General features: G+C 48.7%; 1 protein-coding gene across 2 annotated transcripts; it reads left to right on the forward strand.

The window, feature by feature from the left end:
- Nucleotides 1-458: 458 nt before the first annotated feature.
- On the forward strand, nucleotides 459-20239 carry acss2 (acyl-CoA synthetase short chain family member 2). 2 transcript variants are annotated; one of them, XM_086278115.1, is made up of 19 exons: nucleotides 459-1152; nucleotides 2966-3161; nucleotides 7855-7946; nucleotides 8081-8184; nucleotides 8258-8330; nucleotides 9591-9666; nucleotides 10686-10794; nucleotides 11267-11314; nucleotides 14349-14486; nucleotides 15244-15414; nucleotides 15600-15733; nucleotides 15802-15934; nucleotides 16134-16190; nucleotides 17248-17328; nucleotides 17425-17533; nucleotides 17829-17897; nucleotides 18239-18415; nucleotides 18519-18593; nucleotides 18741-20239. In XM_086278115.1, exons 1-19 carry the CDS (start codon nucleotides 1029-1031, stop codon nucleotides 18866-18868), a joined length of 2094 nt encoding a protein of 697 aa, XP_086134241.1. In that variant the 5' UTR covers nucleotides 459-1028; the 3' UTR covers nucleotides 18869-20239. The 2 variants fall into 2 exon arrangements, with proteins under 2 accessions (XP_086134241.1, XP_086134242.1); XM_086278116.1 differs by lacking the exon at nucleotides 11267-11314.
- Nucleotides 20240-20645: the final 406 nt, after the last annotated feature.

The following is a 20645-nucleotide window of genomic DNA, read 5'->3' on the forward strand; positions in this document are numbered from 1 at the left end:
AAAACACCACCCTTCCATTCACTTCCGCTTCTGGAATTGCAAAATATATTTGAGTAATTCTAAGGATGAAGCTCTGTCACAGGTAAACTTAAAACGCATGGATTGAACACAAAAAAGTTCTATAAGAGTTGGATTCACCGTGCAACACCATCTGTCCGACTTGACGGTCATTAGAATCACATAAATTCTGTTTTTGGCTTCTAAACTGGATTTCCATTCATCGCTTTACCTATTTCTCATTTTCCCAGCACAATGTAAGTTCAAGACTTTTGCACAGTACCGAGACTGAGCCAAAATTGAATAAACAAAACTTTTACTATCTTAAACCCTGTGTGAGAAGCACTTGAATGCAGCACCAGCCCTGTTTATTATTGTTAGTACTGTAAATTCTTACAGTTCCGTGAGTCCGCGAATCAGCGGTGATCTCTGATTGGCTGCCCCTGGAGCCAAACAGCGCTCAGCGCCACACGCTTTCCTGGAGCAGAAGAAGAAAAAGAAGGAGCTGCGACCTGTCAGCTCAGAGACGAAACCCTCTCAGCGGCTCCTTCGGAGAGTCCACACAGGCTCTGCTCGGCCAGAGGTCCAACTGCTGCCCACATTTATCCAGAACACACTTTACACGCTGAAGCGGGAGGAATCTTCTGCGCACGCGTGTGAATTCTCTTTCTCCTGAAGGCTGTTAGCTCAGCGCGTTAGCCTGTTAGCTGCTCCGTGTCCGATCTGCAGGACTTTCCTCGAGAGGAGCGGACAGAGTCCACGGGAGCTACACCCACACTCACCTGGGATCCGGTTTACAGACGCACCTGCGAGTTTACGGTCCAAGCTCGGCTTCTGCACACAAAGTCTGAGCGGAAGCTCAACAAAAAAGCTCCTGCAGAACAAGGAAGTCTAAATGAACTTTGCTGCTAGCCGTTAGCTGGCACCCTGCTAGCCTCGTAGCCACCATTCATTAATTGCAGCTGAAGGACACCTGCCCGCTAGACCCGTTGTTTCTTCTGGAAGCTGAGCTCACGGCTCGAGTTTCAGACATGATCCCTGAGAAACCCCCGCAGGAGAACGTGTTCCACGGCTCCGAGGAGCTGAAGGAGGCTCACGTCCCGAGTTTCGACAAGTACAGAGAGCTCTACATGAAGTCCGTGGACAACCCGGACGGTGAGTCTCCTCAAAACGGTAGCTCAGGTAGCAAAGACGACACCTGCGACCCCAGGTGACACAGGTGATGGGTCAGGGTTAAAGCAGAAGTGCAGAAACGTCATCGTACAGTCAGCTAAACTTATAAAGTGTGAATGGGCAGGTGCAGATAGTCCCGGAATGCACGCGCACGGGGGTGGAGTGTAGACCTGTCTTCATGTACAGATGCACCGCTCCCTGCGCGTGCCCTCTGTGCTCTCCTTTGATCTGTGACATTTTCCGCTCTTTGGTTTGGATTCAAGCGATCAGGCAGGTGCAGTGACATCATAGCCAGAGACCATGGAGACCAATTTAGTCTTACCAGTTAGCTGAAAACCACAAATCCAAAAAGATGAAATGGATTAAATACAAAAAGAAACACAAGATTTTGGGTGTGAAAGCTGCAGTTCCTCTAGTGACCAGCGGAGGCGCCAGCACTGAGTCGGTACCCATAGAGTCCCAGAACTGGACCTCTGGATCGTGTTTGTGCTGTTGGAGCCTTTTGGAGCTTTGTGATGACATCATGTGACCAGTAATGTCTGCTGTGAGGTCACTGCACTAATCATCTGAGAAGGCGGTGCTCCGGGTTGATGCACTAATACGGTCCAAGGATGCAGCTTGGTGACCGCACAGCATTTGGTGATACCTTTGACTCCACCCTCTCATCCACATGTGGTCACCTCTGGAAACACAACGGCGTGTTGGCATCGTGGCTACGCAGGCTGCTGTTAAAGCCATCAGAGTTTAGTGAGGGTGACAATGAATGATCCAAGCATTTATGTAATCCATTTATTGTAATGGGAAACAACTTTGATACCAATAGGCCGAAGAAGCTGAAAAGATTCAGCATCTATAAAATTAAACATGTAGCAGAGTGTCACATAAAACCATGCAAAGACTCATGTCATCTTTGTTCTGTTTCAGAAGCTAAATGACCGCTTGGGCAAAAATAACATGAAACTTCTCTTTATGACTTGAAAGAAAGTTTTGCTGTTCTGTTTGTAATAAGTGTAGTTTAGTGTAACCCATAGACATGAACTTTGAGATTATTTTAGTTTGGTGGCAGTAAGGAAGTAGTTTTACCTGCTCAGGTGGTTTCCTGGAGGGAGGTGTGTAAAGCATGATATCAGCCGGTCTGTGCTGCAGGCTTCATGCACAGATGACAGTTTTTAGAGGAAAACGTTGCAAAGCGGCGTCTGGCTGCAGCAGCAGCTGTTAAACAGTTTAACCTGAGTTGGTTGATTATTAACAGTGATTAAAGCCGGCTGTTTATAGGCTCTGCTGTAAGCGACACCTTTTCAGGTGTGTGTGTGTGTGTGTGTGTGTGTGTGTGTGTGTGTGTGTGTGTTAGTGTTAAAAACAAACTGTAAACACATCAGAGCAGTGCGTCAGGAGGGCAGACATATTTAATATGAACTGTATTTGTAACGAGCATAAACTCTGTACTTGGAACATAAACTGTCCTCAGGAAGAACAACAGGGCGTAAAATACTGTAACACGGCGGTTATAATGTAACCACGCAATTATGTGATACAACAAAGAGAATAATAAATGGTACCAGGATGTTACTGCAGTAATAATACAGTGTAAGGGTACATTGGTATTTCCACGCTAACGATGATGTCACAGACGGAGTGATGCCCGTGGTGATGGAAGATGCGTCGGGGTGTGTAACTGAAGGAACCGCAACCCCATGTTTATTTACTGTTTGTTGTTGTTGTTGTTGTTGTAATAGTCGTACAGTTCATGTGCAAACTGATGCGTCTCCCTCTGATCGCTCTTCCTGTCCCGCAGAGTTCTGGGGCGACGTTGCTAAGGACTTCTTCTGGAAGACCAAGCACACGGGTCAGTTCCTCGACTACAACTTTGATGTGACCAAAGGAGAAATCTACATCAAGTGCATGGAGGGAGCGTCCACCAACATCTGCTACAACCTGCTCGACCGCAACGTCCACGAGAAGAAGCTCGCCGATAAAGTCGCCTTCTTCTGGTCAGTGTGTGTCTGTGATTTCAGCAGATCTATGAGCGCACGGTTATGCAGGCGTGTGTGTGTGTGTGTGTGTGTGTGTGTGTGTACTCTGATCAAGAGACCCCCCCCCCCCAATAAATAACTAAAATAAAATTAGCACTGTTAGCTGTGTTCTTATCACTGGGTCCTGTAAACAGCTGGAGAACAAAAACCAGTTTCATCTCATGACGGTTGTCGGGCCAGCAGGACTCTCCCTCTGAACTCACTCGGCGTCTCAGCTGAGTCTGCTCGTCCGCCCTGAGGACAGAGAGGCACGACTCCAGTCCCTGACCCCGGCAGACACGTGCAGGCGGGGGCTGGTTCATGGGTGGGGGCGACATCGTGAATCTCAGGTGTGAATAAAGCCAAACAGACGCGAGTTTCTCCATCAGTCTTACCTGCACTGGCACAAAGCAAAGGTGTGACTGCTGTTTGGTTGCTACAGTGAGCCAGCACACAGGCGCTTCGACCAATAAGGAGCGACCTTATCCCAGATGTTTGTGTTACAGACGCCAAAACATTAAATGCAAGTGGAATAGCTTAATCAGAGCAATGAGTTAAAAATGATGATAATGCAGGAACTCGACGAATAAAATAACACTTACATAGAAATGATATGTAAAAGCTCATATTTTAAAAGAAAAAAAGAAAATACGAGATTCTGGAAAAATATAAACAACAGGCTCAAATATATAAAAAATTAAAAATGCTTTTGGCCTCTGAGTAGCTGCATCTTGTTCTCACGACCTTTGAACTTTGGCTGTCATGTCCAAGCCAGCCGTTCGTTCTTGGGGCTGATACAACACTAACAGTAGCAGGACCGAGCACGGGCACATGGTACACCGCCGTCCTCTCCTTTGTCTCCGTCTCTCAAACAGATTGTGTGGTTGGGTTTATCAACCATGAATCTGAAACGAGTGATGTCACTGAAGCTAACAGCCTGAGGAGGAAGAAAATGTTTCATTTTCACGTCAGAATAAAAATGATTTAAGTCTGAGAGACTTGAACATAAATGGCATTTTAGATAAGCCAGCTCTGCCCTCTCAGGCTTCCTTTCATCGTTGCGTCACTGTCCTGTGGTCACAGAGGAGTGGATGCTGCGAGCAGAGCTTCTGAAAGCAGCAGCAGGTCACTGGAGAGGCCTGGAGGGCTTTTATCCACCAATCTCTGGAAAGCATCCAGAAGGTTCAGTCCAAAGTTTGCTGAGCGTCATCCAGCAGATTAATCTGGTTATTGATTAATGCTCGAAGTAATAAAATGTTTCCACACGAGTGCAGCTGATCACCTTTAAGACTCGACATCTCTGTTCCCGTGTCAGAGCTGAATTACCTGTGGGCTGCCTGCAGCAGAGAGAAATCCCTGCAGGAAGCATTAAACCTGTCACATAAATCACTGACCTCAGTTTGTTTTAGAGGATTTAAACTGAAAATGCTCAGGCATTAATAACAAAGCAGAGAGAAGCGAGTCTAACATGTCATGTTTTTAAAACTCCAGGTTTGACTTCACAGTTTCATTCAATTTAGTTTTATTTATCCAACAACAGTCGCCTCAAGGTGATACCGAGAAAACCCAACAATCATATGACCCCTATGAGCACTTTGGTGACAGTGGGGAGGAAAAACTCCCTTTTAACAGGAAGAAACCTCCGGGTCAGGCTCAGGGAGGGGCGGGGCCATCTGCTGTGATTGGTTGGGGTGAGAGAAGGTTGATGTCAGAGGCTCCACCCACCTGTTTGTGTGGGGCAGCCAACTAGAAGGAAGCTTGCTTTAACAAGGCGGAGCTAATATAATATATTTTAATGTTTTTATCAGGGTCGTTTCAGTGCTGGTTATGGAGTCGAAGCTCCGCTGATTTTAAGGGTTTTTGGCCTTTTCCTGTATTGACCTTCTTTCCTCAGAGCGTGAGACCCTGAGCAGGTCCCCTCTGAGTGGGGAGAGGACCCAGAGCGACTGAGTCTGATCTTTGTGAGACAGTGAAAAACCTCCTCACAGCTCCTGGAGTCTCAGTGACGTTTGAGCCAAGTGTTGAAAATAAATCCAACACTGTTGTGTATTTATAGGTGCGTGTGTGTGTTCCTCTAACACAGGCTGCTGTGATGACTGGGCTAAGAAGCGCCGTGACCTTTTGTTGGAGTGTTTGCTTCCAGAGTGTGTGCGTTAGCTTGTTAAACACTGAAGAAGTTGACACCAGATTAGCTGCTGCTGCTCGAGAACGTGCGCAGTCCCGTTTAACGATCTAATTAAACGATGTGGCTCAAATTTAAAACAAATGATGTCAGAGGTGTTTTCTGGTCGTGCTGTAACTGCTTGCTGAGACTCCTGTAAAATGCACAAACAGACACGTGTGCAGCTCTGAAAGTGTTAATGTGGTGGTGCTATAAATGGCCCAGCACCTCCACACAATCAGTCACGCCAGAGGGGCGTGAGCCCGACGGCGGGCACGCGGACCCGGCAGCTCGGATATCAGCCTGGAAGTGCCTGCACAGGTCGGGACCTCAGCACAGCTGCATGCTGTGAGTCCCAATCAGCTGAGAGCAGCAGGCGGGTCACAGAGACCGCTCAGATATGTGAGCGGCCCTCCCACCATCACACGCTCATGCACGCTCGTGCACGTGCACACAGCAGTGTTGAAACGCCCCTCGCTGCTGCAGACAGAGGCAGATTGGGATCCCAGCTGCTGCTGAGGTTCTGGTTGTGCAGCTGATACCAGTCCGTACTGGACGACAAACGAGCGAGAGCCAGAAGAAGCACTTTACACCTGAAACGTGTCAAATTTATGCAGCTTTTCCCCGCCGAGCGTAACGTCATTCTTACGGCAAACACGAAGCTCTAGAAAGCAGCTGAAATGTGTTTGGTGTTAGTTTCCTGTTGTGAAAGAAACGTTTTCTTTCTTTAGCAAGTTTGTAAGTTCAACACTATGAAAGTAAAACTGACAAGTTTTCACAGCTCACTGTAAAATCAGCCTTTGATCTGAAATGTATGCAACTTATTTTTAGATGTATGAATTTTTAAAAATAAACCTCAATCCTGGTTTGTGCCAAATTTCATCTGCGCTCCGAACAGCAGTCAAACAGTTTCAGGTGTAATGAGCAGCTGCACTACACTGAACAGAGTCACGTTCTGGGCTGGTTCCAGTTTGGAGTTGGTGAACTCAACTAGCTGAGAGATGATTCACCGGCGTCCAGGCAGCGTGGACAGCAGGTGTGTAAATGAGGCGATGTCGGTGTATCTAACAGGAGGGTGAGGGGGGCGCCTGTGTGTGAATCTGCAGGCGTGTGAGGTTGTAGTTGCAGTTTTTCGGTGCTGTTTGTAGTTGAGTTTGTCCACGTGGGATCTGAGCCACATTATTCTGTCTGCAGCCTGCAACACTGCGAGGCGAGCTGCCCGGCGAGCTGCCAGGCGAGCTGCCCGGCGAGCTGCCAGGCGAGCTGCCCGGGCTTCAATCATCTGCAGAGGCAGAGCTGTCGCAGCTCGTCCGCCTCTGTCTGCTGTAAAGGCTTCATCTCATCCCTGCAAACTGCACGCGTGTGCAGGAGAGGGAGGGAGGATGTGCCCTCGAGTGTCGCTGTTGCAAGTTCCCGAAACGGCCAGAATGACGCCGTGTTGTGAAAAAGCAGAAAGTTTTCATGAGGCAACTTCAACAATGTGAAGATTGCTCAAGACCAAGTCTGTGCCAAGACTTGGAGTTTCTGCTCTGGTTGGTTTGTGAGTTGTTGTTCTTAAAGGAACACCAAAACCTGTTTGTCCAGTCTGGGGTAAAAGGTCATTCAATCATTAGTTTCACCCAAACACAGTGTGGCTCCTTCAGGATCTATAAATATGAGAAATTGCCCAAATTTCTGCTCTGGTTGGTCGTTGGTCGTTACATGGAGGCTGACCTTATTACACGAGTGTGCTGCTGGATGGACGTGACCTCCTGTTCTGAGAGAGCATGAACATCAGTGTTTTCCTGCACAGAGGCCTGATGAAGTCGTTGATGGCCCTCAGTTACTTTAACCTCTGGGACCGTTCAGTGGAAAACTGAATCAAAGTGCAGATTTCTGTCACGTAGTACCAGCAGTGCCGTTATCAGCCTGACTGTTCTGAGTATCACGCCTCTGCTGCTCTTTGGCGCCGCGCTGCGTGAATCCAGTGACGGTTTTTAACTTTGGCTGATTTAAAATGATGTGAAACCAGCAGCCAGCTTAGCCGAGCTAGCATTGGCTAACATTAGCTAGAGGAGAGACTGCTCAGGGTTTGATTTGATCCTGAACGACTCCTGTGCATCATGGAGCCTCCCGCCGACGCTCACTGTAACTTCCTCTCAGCTTTGTGGCCTCAGGAACGCATCGCAGAGGCTGAATGCTAACAATTACGCCCTATGTTTGTGTGGAAGTTGTGTGTACGCAGTCACTGATCTGAGCTTAAAACAGTGCAACACAAACCAGAAACACAGATTTTGGTCGCAAGCACAGAAATCGATGTGACGGATGTTGGCGAGCACAAAGAGCAGAGGCTTTAATCAGGAAAGTGACCGTCGAGCTCATCAGCTCGTGTGACAGGCCCGGTGTCGCGTGTTAGTGATGTGTTTCCTGATCTGAAGGTCATCGGCTCTCGGAGGACGAAAGCATCGAGATGTGAGGAAACCTTACATCTTGTTGTTTGTTTTTAATGCATGTGTTGAATGCTGATTTCAGGGAGGGCAACGACCCCGGCGACGAGCTGACGGTGACCTACAGGGAGCTGCTGCAGAGAGTCTGTCAGTTCGCCAACGTCCTGAAAGCTCAGGGTGAGTTATCCGCTCGCTGGCACCGCCCCCTCTCAGCGCTCTATGAAGTGAAAGGTTTCGTTCACGATGGTTTTATGTGCTCAGATATTTGGATCGAGTCGTAAATCCTGCTCGCTTCTCTTTTTTGTCTCCAGGCGTGAAGAAGGGCGACCGCGTGTCCATATACATGCCCATGGTGGTCGAACTGGTGGTCGCCATGTTGGCGTGCGTACGCATCGGAGCGGTCCACTCCATCGTGGTGAGCTGCAGACGCCCGTGAACACGGTGGTTTGAGTTAAAGATGGAGGCTAACGCTGGTCTGCTGCTCTCAGTTTGCAGGTTTCTCTGCAGAGTCTCTGTGTGAGAGGATCGTGGACTCTCAGTGCTGCCTGCTCATCACTGCAGGTCAGCCTCACGCACCTGCAACAAGTTCCCGCTCATTAAAGATATCCTTAATCCTGCAGGGGGTGGTAGCAGTGTTGAGTCTCACCTTGACCTCTGACCTCCTTTGGTTGGACAATAAGCTACTCGTGGGTTGTAAAAAAGGTGAAATGGCCGAGTTAACTGGGGAGCGAGATCCAGACCCACGAAAAGCTGCTCACGCCAATCATTCCATCTTTATTGATCTCTGTCTTCACCCAGAGGTGGAGCCGGGACGCTCGCGGCGTCAGGGTGGAGCGTTTATGTTGCTCGTTTATTCGTCCTGATGATCTCATACCAAACGCGCACCTTTGAGTTCACGCTTTCACCTTTTATGCAGCGTGCACACGCGTTTCACCCACCAAGCTGGACGTGGCGGTGAAGAGAGGCGCTGGCCGAGGTGCTGAGTTGGGGCCAATAATCAGTCTTATTAGCTGGATTAGAGGGTGGTGATATAATCCAGTTAATCTGCTGCGTTATTGGCCACACACTCATTCATCCTGTAAGCAGATCATGAGGCCCGGTGCCTCTGTGGCTGCCGTTAACTGTGACCAGCACAGGTGGAGGTTCGGTAAACTGGTGCAGGCGTAGCTGCAGAGTTGATGCTTTGTTAATCCGTGTGCACGTTATCGCGAGGAAGCATCCGTCCTTAAACTAGGCGCTGAGGATTTTTAAAGCTGGGATCTTACAGTAAAGCTAAAGTTAACCTGTGACCATCACAGGTGCTGCTGCATAAAGCAAAGCATTTCCCATCAGCTCTGCTGGAAGGGAGAGCGATTGGCTCATGGGGAGTGACTCGCTGATGGAGCTGCAGTGAAAGCTGAGCTCCACCAGTCTGATGTCACAGCTTCGGCTGTCGGGGTCCGTGTGCTCGAGTGACGCAGCAGCGTACAGAAACCACGCAGAGCATATCTGATCAGCTGACGGACCGACACGGAGGAGGTTCGACTGATTAATGGAGGATGCTGACTTCAGCTCTTTGCTGCACTAACGCAGATTTATTACTGACATTGAGCTGAAGGAGTCCCCAGTCTGAACCCCGATTACTGAAACCAGCAACGGTTGTAATCCAGCTAATGGAGCGTGTGTGCGTGTCTGTGTGTGTGTGCGTGTCTGTGTGTGTGTGCGTGTCTGTGTGTGTGTGCGTGTCTGTGTGTGCGTGTCTGTGTGTGTGTGCGTGTCTGTGTGTGCGTGTCTGTGTGTGTGTCTGACAGCAGGATAAATCATCTTTCCTTTTGTGTGTAGATGGTTTCTATCGAGGAGATAAGCTGATCAACCTGAAGCTCTTAGCTGATGAAGCGCTGCAGAAATGCAGAGACAAGTAAGACAGACAGACACACACACACACACACACACACACACACACACACACACACACACACACACACACACACACACACACACACACACACACACACACGTTGTCATATCTTAGTGAGGACATGTCATTGACATGAACGCCTAACCATGACCTAACTGTAACCCTGATGCTAAAGCCACATTTTGAGTCTCAAGAATGTCTTCAAGCTTGTGGGGACGGGCTGTTGGTCCCCACAAAGATATGTAAACAAGTACACGCTCAGGTGTGTTAGCCTATCAGAGCGACTTCACCCCCTCCAACCGTGGCTGCTGTTGGTCCCAGCAGAGCGGCGTGACGCAGTGTGTCACAGATCCTCCAGACTCGACTTCCTGCTGCGTGTTAAACTTTATTGTAGCAGCTGCAGGAAGAGCTCGTCGTTATTGGAGCTGTTCGACTCTGTCTCAGTTTGATGATGTCACACATAATAAAGGTTCTCATTTAGGCAAATCTGAGACAGTCAGGTGGGAGGAGTCTTTTTTTTTTGTTATGAACTGAGTACAAATGAAGGCAGGAATCATGTGACCTGTAACGTTGCTGCCCTCTCGTTCTGTGTTAAAGCGGCGCCGTGCAGCACGCCGCTGATACCTGTGCTTTCCTTATCGGCTCCTTGCAGCAGAGCGAGCCGTGTTGGGCTGGTTATGTATCTGCACGTCATCGCTGCTGCTATCACCTGTAGTCTGTCTTCCACCATCGCGGTGTGGAGCCGGTCCTCGTGCTCCGATTGGTGCTGTGAGACCTTGCTGCTCGGTGTGACGTAGATTTTTCACCATAGATTCACGTGTGTGATCGCTGTTCCAGCATGAATGTGCTTTTTGTTGTTTGCATGAGAATGATCAAGCCTGCACACACTGATGGGTGGGAGCTCCTATTGCAGTGCAGAGTGTGGGATCTACTCACCCCTGCCTTGAGTTTAGGTGGTGCTGCGTACCTTTGTGAGGTCACAGTGACGCGTACGCATGTGTGTCTGTCTGTCTGTGCAGAGGGTTTCCGGTCGGGCGCTGTATCATGCTGAAGCACCTGTCCAAAGAACCGGAGGGGATTCTGGGCTCGCAGTCGCCTCCCGCCAAACGGCCGTGCCCCGATCTGCAGGTAAACCACACACCTGAAGGTTTTGTCTTCCTCACCTGAGTCACTGCGAGCGCCGCCACCATCAGGTCTGCCTGTAACTTCTGACCTGATGGAGGCAGTGTTTCCTGTTGCAGATGGAGGTAGCCACTGAGCCGTCTGATTGGACCTCCGTTGTAGTCGTTCAGAGTTTGAGTTTTGTGGAAATTCCTGGTTATAAATTGGCTCTGAAAATTTTATAAAGGGGAAACCAAACCAGGAAGTGAGTGGGAGTGACTCACTGCCTCTGCTGGACACTAGAGGAACTGCAGGATGCTGACTTTTCTTTCTTTTTCTGTTTTGTTCTGTTAAATCTGAAATTTCAAACTTCATCACTGTCACGATTTGATTTTGGGGATCCTGATTTTTATCTTTGTGTTCTTCCTTTTCAATAATCCTTCTCCCTCATTACTTCTCCTTCCTCTTCCTCCTCCTCCTCCATCTTCCCCCCATCCAGCAGGAAAAACAGGCGGGCAGAGTAAAGAAAACGCGTCCCGTACCAAAGGTATTTTCACAGCTGACCCTCGATAACATCTTTGCTTCGACTCTTTGTTTTAGAGGGAGTTTCACTCTGAGAAGAATTTGCAGAATCTGCTGCGGAGCGGAAACAATAAACGTGATAAGAGCGAAAGCTTCAAGTCTCACTGAGCGTTTGGAAGCTTTCAGTCATTTTTGGCATCGTCCTTTCAAAAGCTCTGATAAGATTTAAAAGCTCTCGTTGCTGATTTATTGTTTTACCTGCAGCAGCAGTTTGTTCCTCTGATTTTTGACAGTTCAGATTAAACCAATAAAAACAGATTTTCTTTAGATCTGAAATGAGTTTTAAATATTTGGAGAACATTAAATAATGACATCATTCAGCGCTGCGTTTAGAGGAAACCTTCAAAGATGGAAGTGCTGCTGCTTTCTGTCGCATCTTTGTCTGAACTGTTGAAACTCGCTGGAATAAAAAGTGAATTCTGAGTGTGGATTAACACTAACACTTTCTCTTTGTTGTGCAAACACTCCTCGTGTTGTGCACTTTCACCTGTGAGTCCTGACGGAGGCGAGCGCTCGCCTGTGGGCGTTGTCCACGCCCTGAGACGACTCGGTGTCTGATAAACCTGCTGTAACGCTTCTCTCCTCTAAACGCTGCCAGTCGGGAAGAATCAGAGCTCCGTTTGTCCGGAAAATAAAATCCGGAGACGCGGATGAAGACTAATCGATGACTCAGCCATCCCTCAGTGAGAGTGCACGCTGAACGAGGCGCTCGCTACGATGAAGTGACAGACGGAGGACTTTGGTTTTTACTCGGTTCAGGTGAGCCCACCAAGCTGTTCGCACCGCTCGATTGATGACTCGAGTCAGCAGTGCCTGACGGTGGTAAGCTATGGGTGGTGTCGCCGACACATACATGAACCACAGGTAGATGTCAGAGGACTCCGCCCCTTGTTGTTTCCCAGGGTAATCAGGTGGGCTGGGTTATAAACCGCATCGCTGCTCTGATGTCATCACACATCTGGTGCAGATGTTTCGCACTTTGACACACGTGACGGTCGGGTTGATTTGTATAGCACATCACCAACAGCTCATGCTGCACTAAGTGCTTAACAGTGTAAAGTCAATAAGATGCACAACAATGATGCAGTAAAATATAGGAAAACAAGTCAATAAAAACAACAACAAATAAGGCTGTTAAAACCAAAATGTTCAACGTGTGTGAAAAGCCAGACCATAAAATGTGTCTTTAGTGATGATTTAAAGTGTTAGTGTTTGTGCAGGTCTAATATTAAGAGGAAGACTGTTGCAGAGTCTGGGTCCTGCCACAGAGAAGCCTCTGTCACCACCACACTTCAGTCCAGGAGTAGTTAAGCTTAGTTCTGACCTGGACCTCACGGTTCTTCCTGGAGCATAAACCAACAGGAGCTCAGACGGGTGAGAAGGGGCTCGCCCGGTTTGTGATTTAAAAACAAAAAGTACGATTTGGACCCTGTGAGGAACCGGGAGCCAGTGAGAGGCCGACACTGGGTTCAGTTTAGTGCCAGTCAGCAGACGAGCAGCTGGAGACGATGAAGAGAGGCCTGGTCCAGTTACCAATAATGACAACTTCTGTTTTGTTTCATTTAAAAACTGAAGCCATCCACTGTTTGACATCAGCTGCATAACAGCTGCAGTGAGTCTGTCCCTGCTTTCAAAGGCAGATCGATGCAAGTCCTCTGCAACCTGAAATGAGAGGTTGTAGCGTGAGAACATGGAGCCAGTGGCAACATGTAGACTGCAACCAAGGCAGGACCCAAACTAGAGCCTTGAGGTGCACCAGGTCCAGTTCTGGATACAAACAGAGCTCTGATTCTTCCTCGCTAACCAAGATGTGGGCGGGGCCTCGTGTTTTCACGCTACGTACCTGCCCACCAGAGCTTACCTGTGCGACAGCCAGGTAAGATTCAGGTCCCAGGGTGGTAATTGCTCTTCTTTCCTCTGCATGTAAACCTGAGCAGATTTATTTTAGCTGGAACCCACCCGAGGCCCCGCCCACTCGACGTTCACCCGTCAGCTCTGTATCTTCCTGTTCGACCGCGAGCATCGTGGGAGCCGCAACTCTGTGACATCAGACCCGGGTCGATTTCCTGTGTGAACGCGGCTCGTCAGCGGATTGTTTTTGGCTCAAAAAGGCAAACGAGATGGAGCCAAGCGGCCACGCAGCCAACGCACTGGGAGTAATGGGAGATTGTTGCCGACTCGTCCTTCACGTCCGCTTTAAAGCATTTACATAGTCCAGATGTTTTTGCAGTCACATCTGGACCTTTAACACAGGTCAGTGTTTGGTGCTGGAATAGAAGACGTCACCTGAAGGTGGTGTTGGCTCCGTCAGGTGTGCTGTCAGTGAGCTGGGTTTTTACTGAGTTTACGAAACGTACACAATAAAATTTATATTTATTTATTTTGTAAATGTAACTTTGAGAATCAAACATTGGTACGTATGTAAAATCCACCCGCTCGGTGTTCACGGCTTTCTTCTTCGGCATTCCCAGATGGAGACCCTGTAGTTTGAACCGCCGCGTGTGCCCGGGTGGAGCGCGCCCCTGCCCCAGACAGCTGCAGCCTTTGCTCCTCCGTGGGAGGAGCGTTTTATTCCGGATCCTCGTTAGTTATCGGATAATCTCCCAGATGATTCGTCTGAAACGTGCCGCTGACATTAAATTCATCGTTGGACATATTTTAATATCTCGGCTTCAGGTTCCTTTGTGTGGTTTTTAAAAACGCTGGCGTCGCCCGGGGTCTGATGGACACGCAGGAAACCAGTGGGCGTGGCCTCTCTAACTCTCTGTGGCTCTGTTCTCTCAGATTCACAGCTGCTGCTTCTTCTTCACTGTCTTCAGTAGTTTGAAGGTGTGAGTGTCAGACTAACTGTTTGGTGTCTTAGATTTTACAGGTCTGAATGTTTACAGGCCGATCGACCGGGTTTCAGGCACGACTTTGGCAGTTTCACGTGTGTGTGTGTGTGTGTGTGTGTGTGTGTGTGTGTGTGTGTGTGTGTGCGCGTGCATGCGCGTGTTCAGGTGCCGTGGAACCCCGAGGTGGACCTGTGTTGGCACGCTCTGCTGCGTGGCGTCTCAGACGAGTGTGAACCAGAGTGGTGCGACTCTGAAGACCCACTCTTCATCCTCTACACCAGCGGCTCGACCGGCAAGCCGAAGGTGAGGAAACACACCTGTGGGTCACCTGCGTCTCACTTAATGAGGCGTCCTGCTCAGATACTCTGTGTCTGAGGAAAGCCCACCTTCATCATCACCTGCTCACCGCAGCAGGCGGAGCTTCAGTAACTCGTTCAGGGTGTCTGTGAGCCGGAGAGTGAGACATGAATGTTATAACTGTCACGGCCTTTATTTTCCAAACGTGGGTGGTGACAGGTTTGTTTTAGAACTTCTGACTTCATCGTTTAAAACTAAATGATGTTTATTTCGTGGAAAATTATGAACAGAAATCAACCAAATAACTTCTTACAGCTTAAAATGAAACGAAAGTTAATCTGCTTTAACAAGTTCAAAAAGTGGTCAAAAAATCATTGTTTGCCAAATCATCTGACAAACAAACATCTTTACCACACGCCTCCAGGGTGCTCGCAAGCCCTTGATTAATGGGAGGGTCCATAAGCTAATAAACCAATCACTTTCCTAAAATAAAATAAATTACAAATTTACATAACAGATGCGATTGCATTTGTCCCTAACTTTCATCGAGCGTCACCTCCACCCACCTCCACCAGCTGCTTCTTCCACACATTTAACTACTAAGATCTGCTGGAAACGGGTGGTACCCACACTGCAGCTCATAAGTGGAATAACTGTGGGGTCATTTGATGACTTCCTGTTTTGATCACGTTGAGCCTGCTCACATTTCTGCATATGAACGCTCCTCTTAAGCTCCTCCTCGCTCCTCTCGTCTCGCCTGCAGGGAGTTCTCCACACCGTCAGCGGCTACATGCTCTACACCGCCACCACCTTCAAAGTGGTGTTCGACCACCAGCCCGACGACGTGTACTGGTGCACGGCGGACATCGGGTGGATCACCGGGCACTCTTACATCACTTACGGCCCGCTGGCCAACGGGGCCACCAGCGTCCTGGTGAGTGTGCGAGCGCGCTCAGACTTCCTGTTTACAGGTGTGGGCTGACGTGTGATGTAACACTGATGTGTCTGCGACGGTTTAACCCGGATAGATGAGTCCAAAGCTGTCTGATGATCAGAGGCTGGAACTTCCTCCAAACTTCCTGCAGTTATTTTTGTACATGAATCTTTTGTGTGCGTCAGTTCGAGGGTCTGCCCACCTACCCCGACGTGAGCCGTATGTGGGAGATCGTGGACAAATATAACGTCACCAAGTTCTACACGGCTCCCACCGCCATCAGGCTGCTGATGAAGTTTGGAAACGAGCCGGTGCAGAGGTGAGCCGAGGCCCCTCCTCCCTCCACGAGGAGCCTGCGGGGTAACTCACCTGTGCCTTTGTGTGCAGGTACAAGCGAAGCTCTCTGAAGGTTCTGGGGACGGTCGGAGAGCCCATCAACCCCGAGGCCTGGCAGTGGTACTACAACGTGGTCGGCGAGAAGAGGTGCCCGATAGTCGACACCTTCTGGCAGACGGAAACGGTGAGTGATGGTTTCCTGCAGCTTCAGCACCGCCGCTTCCAAACGTCTTTATGTAGAACAGATCGGTCTCCATTTCCAACCTGCCTTTCTGCTTCTTTGTGCACCTGCTGTTTCTCTGCTGAGCTTTTACCTCAGACTGTGGGCTGTGCTGCCCCCTGCTGGGCGGCTGCCTGAGATTAAAGTTGCTTTCTGTTTTCAGGGAGGACATGTCCTGACTCCTCTGCCCGCGGCCACGCCCATGAAGCCTGGATCTGCTGTGAGTAAGGCTGAACATGACGTTTAGGTTCAAACGTGTGTTTGGGAGAAACGTTAAAAGGTTAAATGAAGACAATAAGATAAAACAGTGATCGAGGCTTTTAACCCTTTTAAGCTCTTTGCAGCTGTGCACAACTGTTTTTAAATTCCAGTAGAATTACACCCACGTAGGCTAGCACAATCATTTTCTTTGCATGTGAAACTGGACGAGTCGTACTTGCTTATATCTAGTCTCCGCTCACAGTTTCCTTCCACAAACGGCTTCTTGCAAAAATGCTGTAAAAGCACTGACAACAACAGAATCATCATAATCCAGACACGAGCGTTGCTGATCTGTGACGTCATTTTTGGTGGAAACGTAGTTTTTTCCCTGCAGGGCCTTTCAGAGGTTTCCTGCTGTGTTTGAACGTCACGTTTGACTCCTGTGTGGTTCCTGAGAGGCTCGAAAGAAAACAGGTTTATGCTGTTTTCTTTGAAAACTGTGCACAATGATATTTATTTTGTTTTTCCTGCAGTTTATAAAAATTATTGCATCTCAAAAATGAAACTATGAAGATGCTCAAAAATTTCCCGTGCTTGGATATTTGCAATTTTTTTTTGCATTTACAGTTTTGAGGGATAAACCTCTGAAATGTGTTTGAAAACAAACAAAAACAGAATCACAAATGATTTTCTATTGTTTGTAGTTTATTCCACAGCTTGTGTAGTTACTATGGGCATGAAGAGGAGCTCTGGCAGACTTTGGGTTTAAAAGGTTCAAAACTTTACATCTAAGAAAGTGCTGACGATGCGTTTGGGTCCAGGTGAGACCCGCCTTTATGCTTCTGTCACCACAAACAAGACAAAGGAAACCTGTAAATCTGAAAACAAAAACATTTAAAGATAAATTCATGAAGGAAAAAGGGAAGCGAGGAAAGCTGGTGATAGAAGTGAAGTAAAAAGACATTAAACGCAGAAACAAGTCAATCAGGTTTTCTCACCATTTATCGTCTTTTTAAAAATGTTTTCTTTTTCATTTCGTTGCTTTCGGTTCCCCCCTCCCCCGCGTGTCCCCACAGACGCTCCCGTTCTTCGGCGTGGTGCCGGCCATCCTGAACGAGTCTGGGGAGGAGCTGGAGGGGCCCAGCGAAGGATACCTGGTCAGCCTTGAGTAAATGAGCCTTTATTTGTCTTCGTGCTTCATGCGCGTCTGCGAGCGCGTCACACCTGCCGTTTGTCTCCGCCCTCTCACACAGGTGTTCAAGCAGCCGTGGCCCGGCGTGATGCGCACCGTTTACGGAAGCCACGAGAGGTTTGAAAGCACCTACTTCAAGAAGTTTCCAGGATACTACGTCACAGGAGACGGTGAGCAGCGCGTCATGTTTGACTCGACTCTGCAAGCGTCAAAGAGACACAAACTTTTCACGTGTTCGCTCGTATTTGCGTCAGACTGAGGCCTCTGCAGCGACCGTTTGAAACTTTAGCACATCAGAAGTTTCTCATTTATGAAGTAACCTGTAATATTTATTATTAACCAGGCGTTTCTAAAGGGGCGTGGCCACAGGTCTGTGTGGCTTTCACAGCTGCTGTGGATCTAAAACACGACTCGGCGTCTCGGCTGCACTAAACTTTTTAATCCCGCCCCTTCATTTTCTCGCAGGTTGCCGTAGAGACAAGGACGGGTACTTCTGGGTCACAGGAAGGATAGACGACATGTTGAACGTCTCAGGTAAGACGCGACCACCCAGTGACTGCCTGTGAAACCCAGCTGTTAAACACCTGTCTGACCAGCAGAGGGAGCTGTTGCTCTGTAAACTTGTTTCATACGCAGCCGCAGGGATTCTGATCTGTAAGTGTATAAAATCCAAAACTAATTCTTATTTGATTTTATTAAGTTTCTTTTATTAAATGATCATTTTTAAAAACTTTTAATAGATTTTGTTTTGCACCTTCTCGTCTGTTCTGAGCTTTTTTACGTCTCAGCGCGTTCCTGCGTGTTTTATGCGCTCGTCTTCGTGTCTGACACCCGAGGGTGATTTCTGGTGTAACGGTGACCCGTCTGCCCTCCAGGTCACTTGTTGAGCACAGCTGAGGTGGAGTCGTCTCTGGTGGAGCACGAGGCCGTCGCCGAGGCCGCCGTGGTGGGCAGACCTCATCCGGTCAAAGGAGAGAGCCTCTACTGCTTCGTAACGCTCAATGATGGCGTGATGTACAACAGCGAGCTGGAGGCGGAGCTAAAAAAGCAAGGTGGGTGAAGGGACTGTAAGTCTCCTCCGAAGCTTCGTTCCTGTCAGGCTTGTTGATCTGTGAGCTCTCATCATCTGACGCGAGTTATACTTCGTGTTCACAGTGAGGGAGAAGATCGGCGCCATCGCCACACCCGACTACATCCAGAACGCGCCCGGACTGCCCAAAACCAGATCTGGTAACGAAGCTAGCTGCTCTGTTTCACGTTAGAGACGTGTGAGGGTTCCTCCTCGACGCTCAGGTGTGTCGTTTTTACCTGCGGCTGACGCGGTCGCACCTGTAGTCGCTCTGCTGAAGCCGAGCTCTGCCTTCTCTCCGTCTGCAGGGAAGATCATGAGGCGGCTGCTCCGTAAGATCGCCTGTGACGAGCGGGAGCTGGGCGACGTCTCCACGCTGGCGGACTCCACGGTGGTCGAGCAGCTCTTCCAGAACAGATGCTGCACGGCGGTGTGACGCCTCCGGGATCCTCGGAGGGAGACGCCGACTGCAGCCACACGCAGGAACAGCTGCTGCGAACCAGCCGAGGAGGAGGAGGAGGAGGAAGGAGCCCATAAACTTGTACAGCAAACAACCTTTAGCTCCTGATGGTGATGATGTGAGAAGGCTTGGCTGCAGGTAGATCGTAGGCGTGTCCACATGTGCAGTAACTCCTCAAACCGTCACATCTGTCTGCACGTCCACCTGCAGATGTTTCCAGATGTTGACGCCGCTGCTCTAACCGCCCTGCAGTCGAGCTGAGCGGTTGAGGATCAGGGTAACACTTCATGTTGGTCTTCTCCCAGTTTTTTAGCCAAAGATGAGCTAAGAGGCACCTGACCGATGTCGGGTGTCGGTCTCCTGGTTTAAGGCCGATGTGAAGCGCTACCCCTCTCCCACGCTGACTCCTCCCCTCCCGTCGTGCCACAGTACCGTTTTGTATGCTGACGATTAGCTAACCATGAAAACGCTCGGCTTTACTTTTAACGTAGTCCCTTTTTTATGTAGGAATCTTTTAGGTTTGTGTGTCTGCATGCTTCTGATTTATGATCAAAGCTTCCAGGAATCTGCATCCACCAATGATCCGGGATTGAGCGTTCGATCTCCCCTTCAGTCCGTCTCCTCGGGTACCTCCGGACCTCTCAGCGCTGCTGCAGGAAGTCAACACGACGGAGAGCGGGACTTCCTGAGGAGCGGTCTATAAACCAGAGCGATGCTGGAAGAGGCGCACGGGGACGAGCCGCCTCTGAACATGATTTCTTCTCAGACTTTTGCGATCGCACCTCGGGTCTTCTGTCCTGCTGTTTTTGTTTTGTTTGTAACAGCTGAGCAGCGATCGGCTCGTGTGTCAGTCTGGAGGAACCAGAGAAAACCTTCAGTGACTCATAACTCATCGACCTGCTGACTTTACTCTATAAAAAGACCGAACCAGCAGAGTTTGTGCTCTGTTTGGGGTTCAGACTAAAAACCTGAATTGTGAACGATGTGGTTTAATTTGAGGTGGGAGTGAAAACATGAACACTAGGTCTGTGGATTAAAGTGAGAACACTTTGAAGCAGGTTGTTGGAGCCCTGAAAGCTTTCTCTGTGTGCTCGACAGACGTCTGATTGTGATTTAAAGGCCGGTTCGATTTCAGCTTTTATTGTCCTTTATTTTTTAATTCTGTTGTTTGTATCAGTGTGCCAACCACATGTGCAGCAGTGAGCTGGGTTACAAACTCGAGAAGCTCTTCCTGTCTGTCTGACTCGGGTGGAGGAAAGAACGCAGCTGATTTGCAGTTTGGCGTTTTGTTTGTTTCCCTGTTTGTGTCAAAGTGTTTGCAATGACAGTAAATGAACATGACTACTGCCTCTGCTCCTCTCACCTCTTTGTTCCTGCACAAATGTTTCATACTGCAAAATCAAGGATAACTCTGATGACACCAGTTAAAGTTCAGACTCAACAACAACAAATCGTTGATGCACCATTTTAGCCCATAAGGACCAATCAAAGCTGCTGTTTATCAGCTGATTCTGTGCAGTTTCCACGTGATGCCGTTTATCTTCAGCCACATCACTCCTTCATTCGATAAATTATTTGTCTTTATAATTTTTAAGTTGGTAGTAAAGTCAGCTTCAAGTATTATTGCTTCTGTTATTCCAGGTGTCGCGTGTTTAAACATCCATGATATTTTCATCAGACGACACATGAGCCAAGAGGACAAAACATTGTGCGCTGACCTCATCGTACAGAAGGAAATGTATTTGGCACAAAA

Source organism: Aulonocara sp. 'chitande type north' Nkhata Bay, linkage group LG20, assembly GCF_057382095.1.
Source record: "Aulonocara sp. 'chitande type north' Nkhata Bay isolate Kocher_YH1m ecotype deep benthic linkage group LG20, A_spYH_male_GT1.1, whole genome shotgun sequence".
NCBI classification, from domain to species: domain Eukaryota; kingdom Metazoa; phylum Chordata; class Actinopteri; order Cichliformes; family Cichlidae; genus Aulonocara; species Aulonocara sp. 'chitande type north' Nkhata Bay.

Excerpts from the sequence above, each read along its gene's own strand:
- acss2 (XM_086278115.1), top strand. The coding sequence starts at position 1,029 with ATGATCCCTGAGAAACCCCCGCAGGAGAACGTGTTCCACGGCTCCGAG. Across the intron at positions 15,935-16,133 it reads CCTTCTGGCAGACGGAAACG|GGAGGACATGTCCTGACTCC; the intron begins GTGAGTGATGGT and ends TTCTGTTTTCAG. Across the intron at positions 17,898-18,238 it reads CGACATGTTGAACGTCTCAG|GTCACTTGTTGAGCACAGCT; the intron begins GTAAGACGCGAC and ends TCTGCCCTCCAG.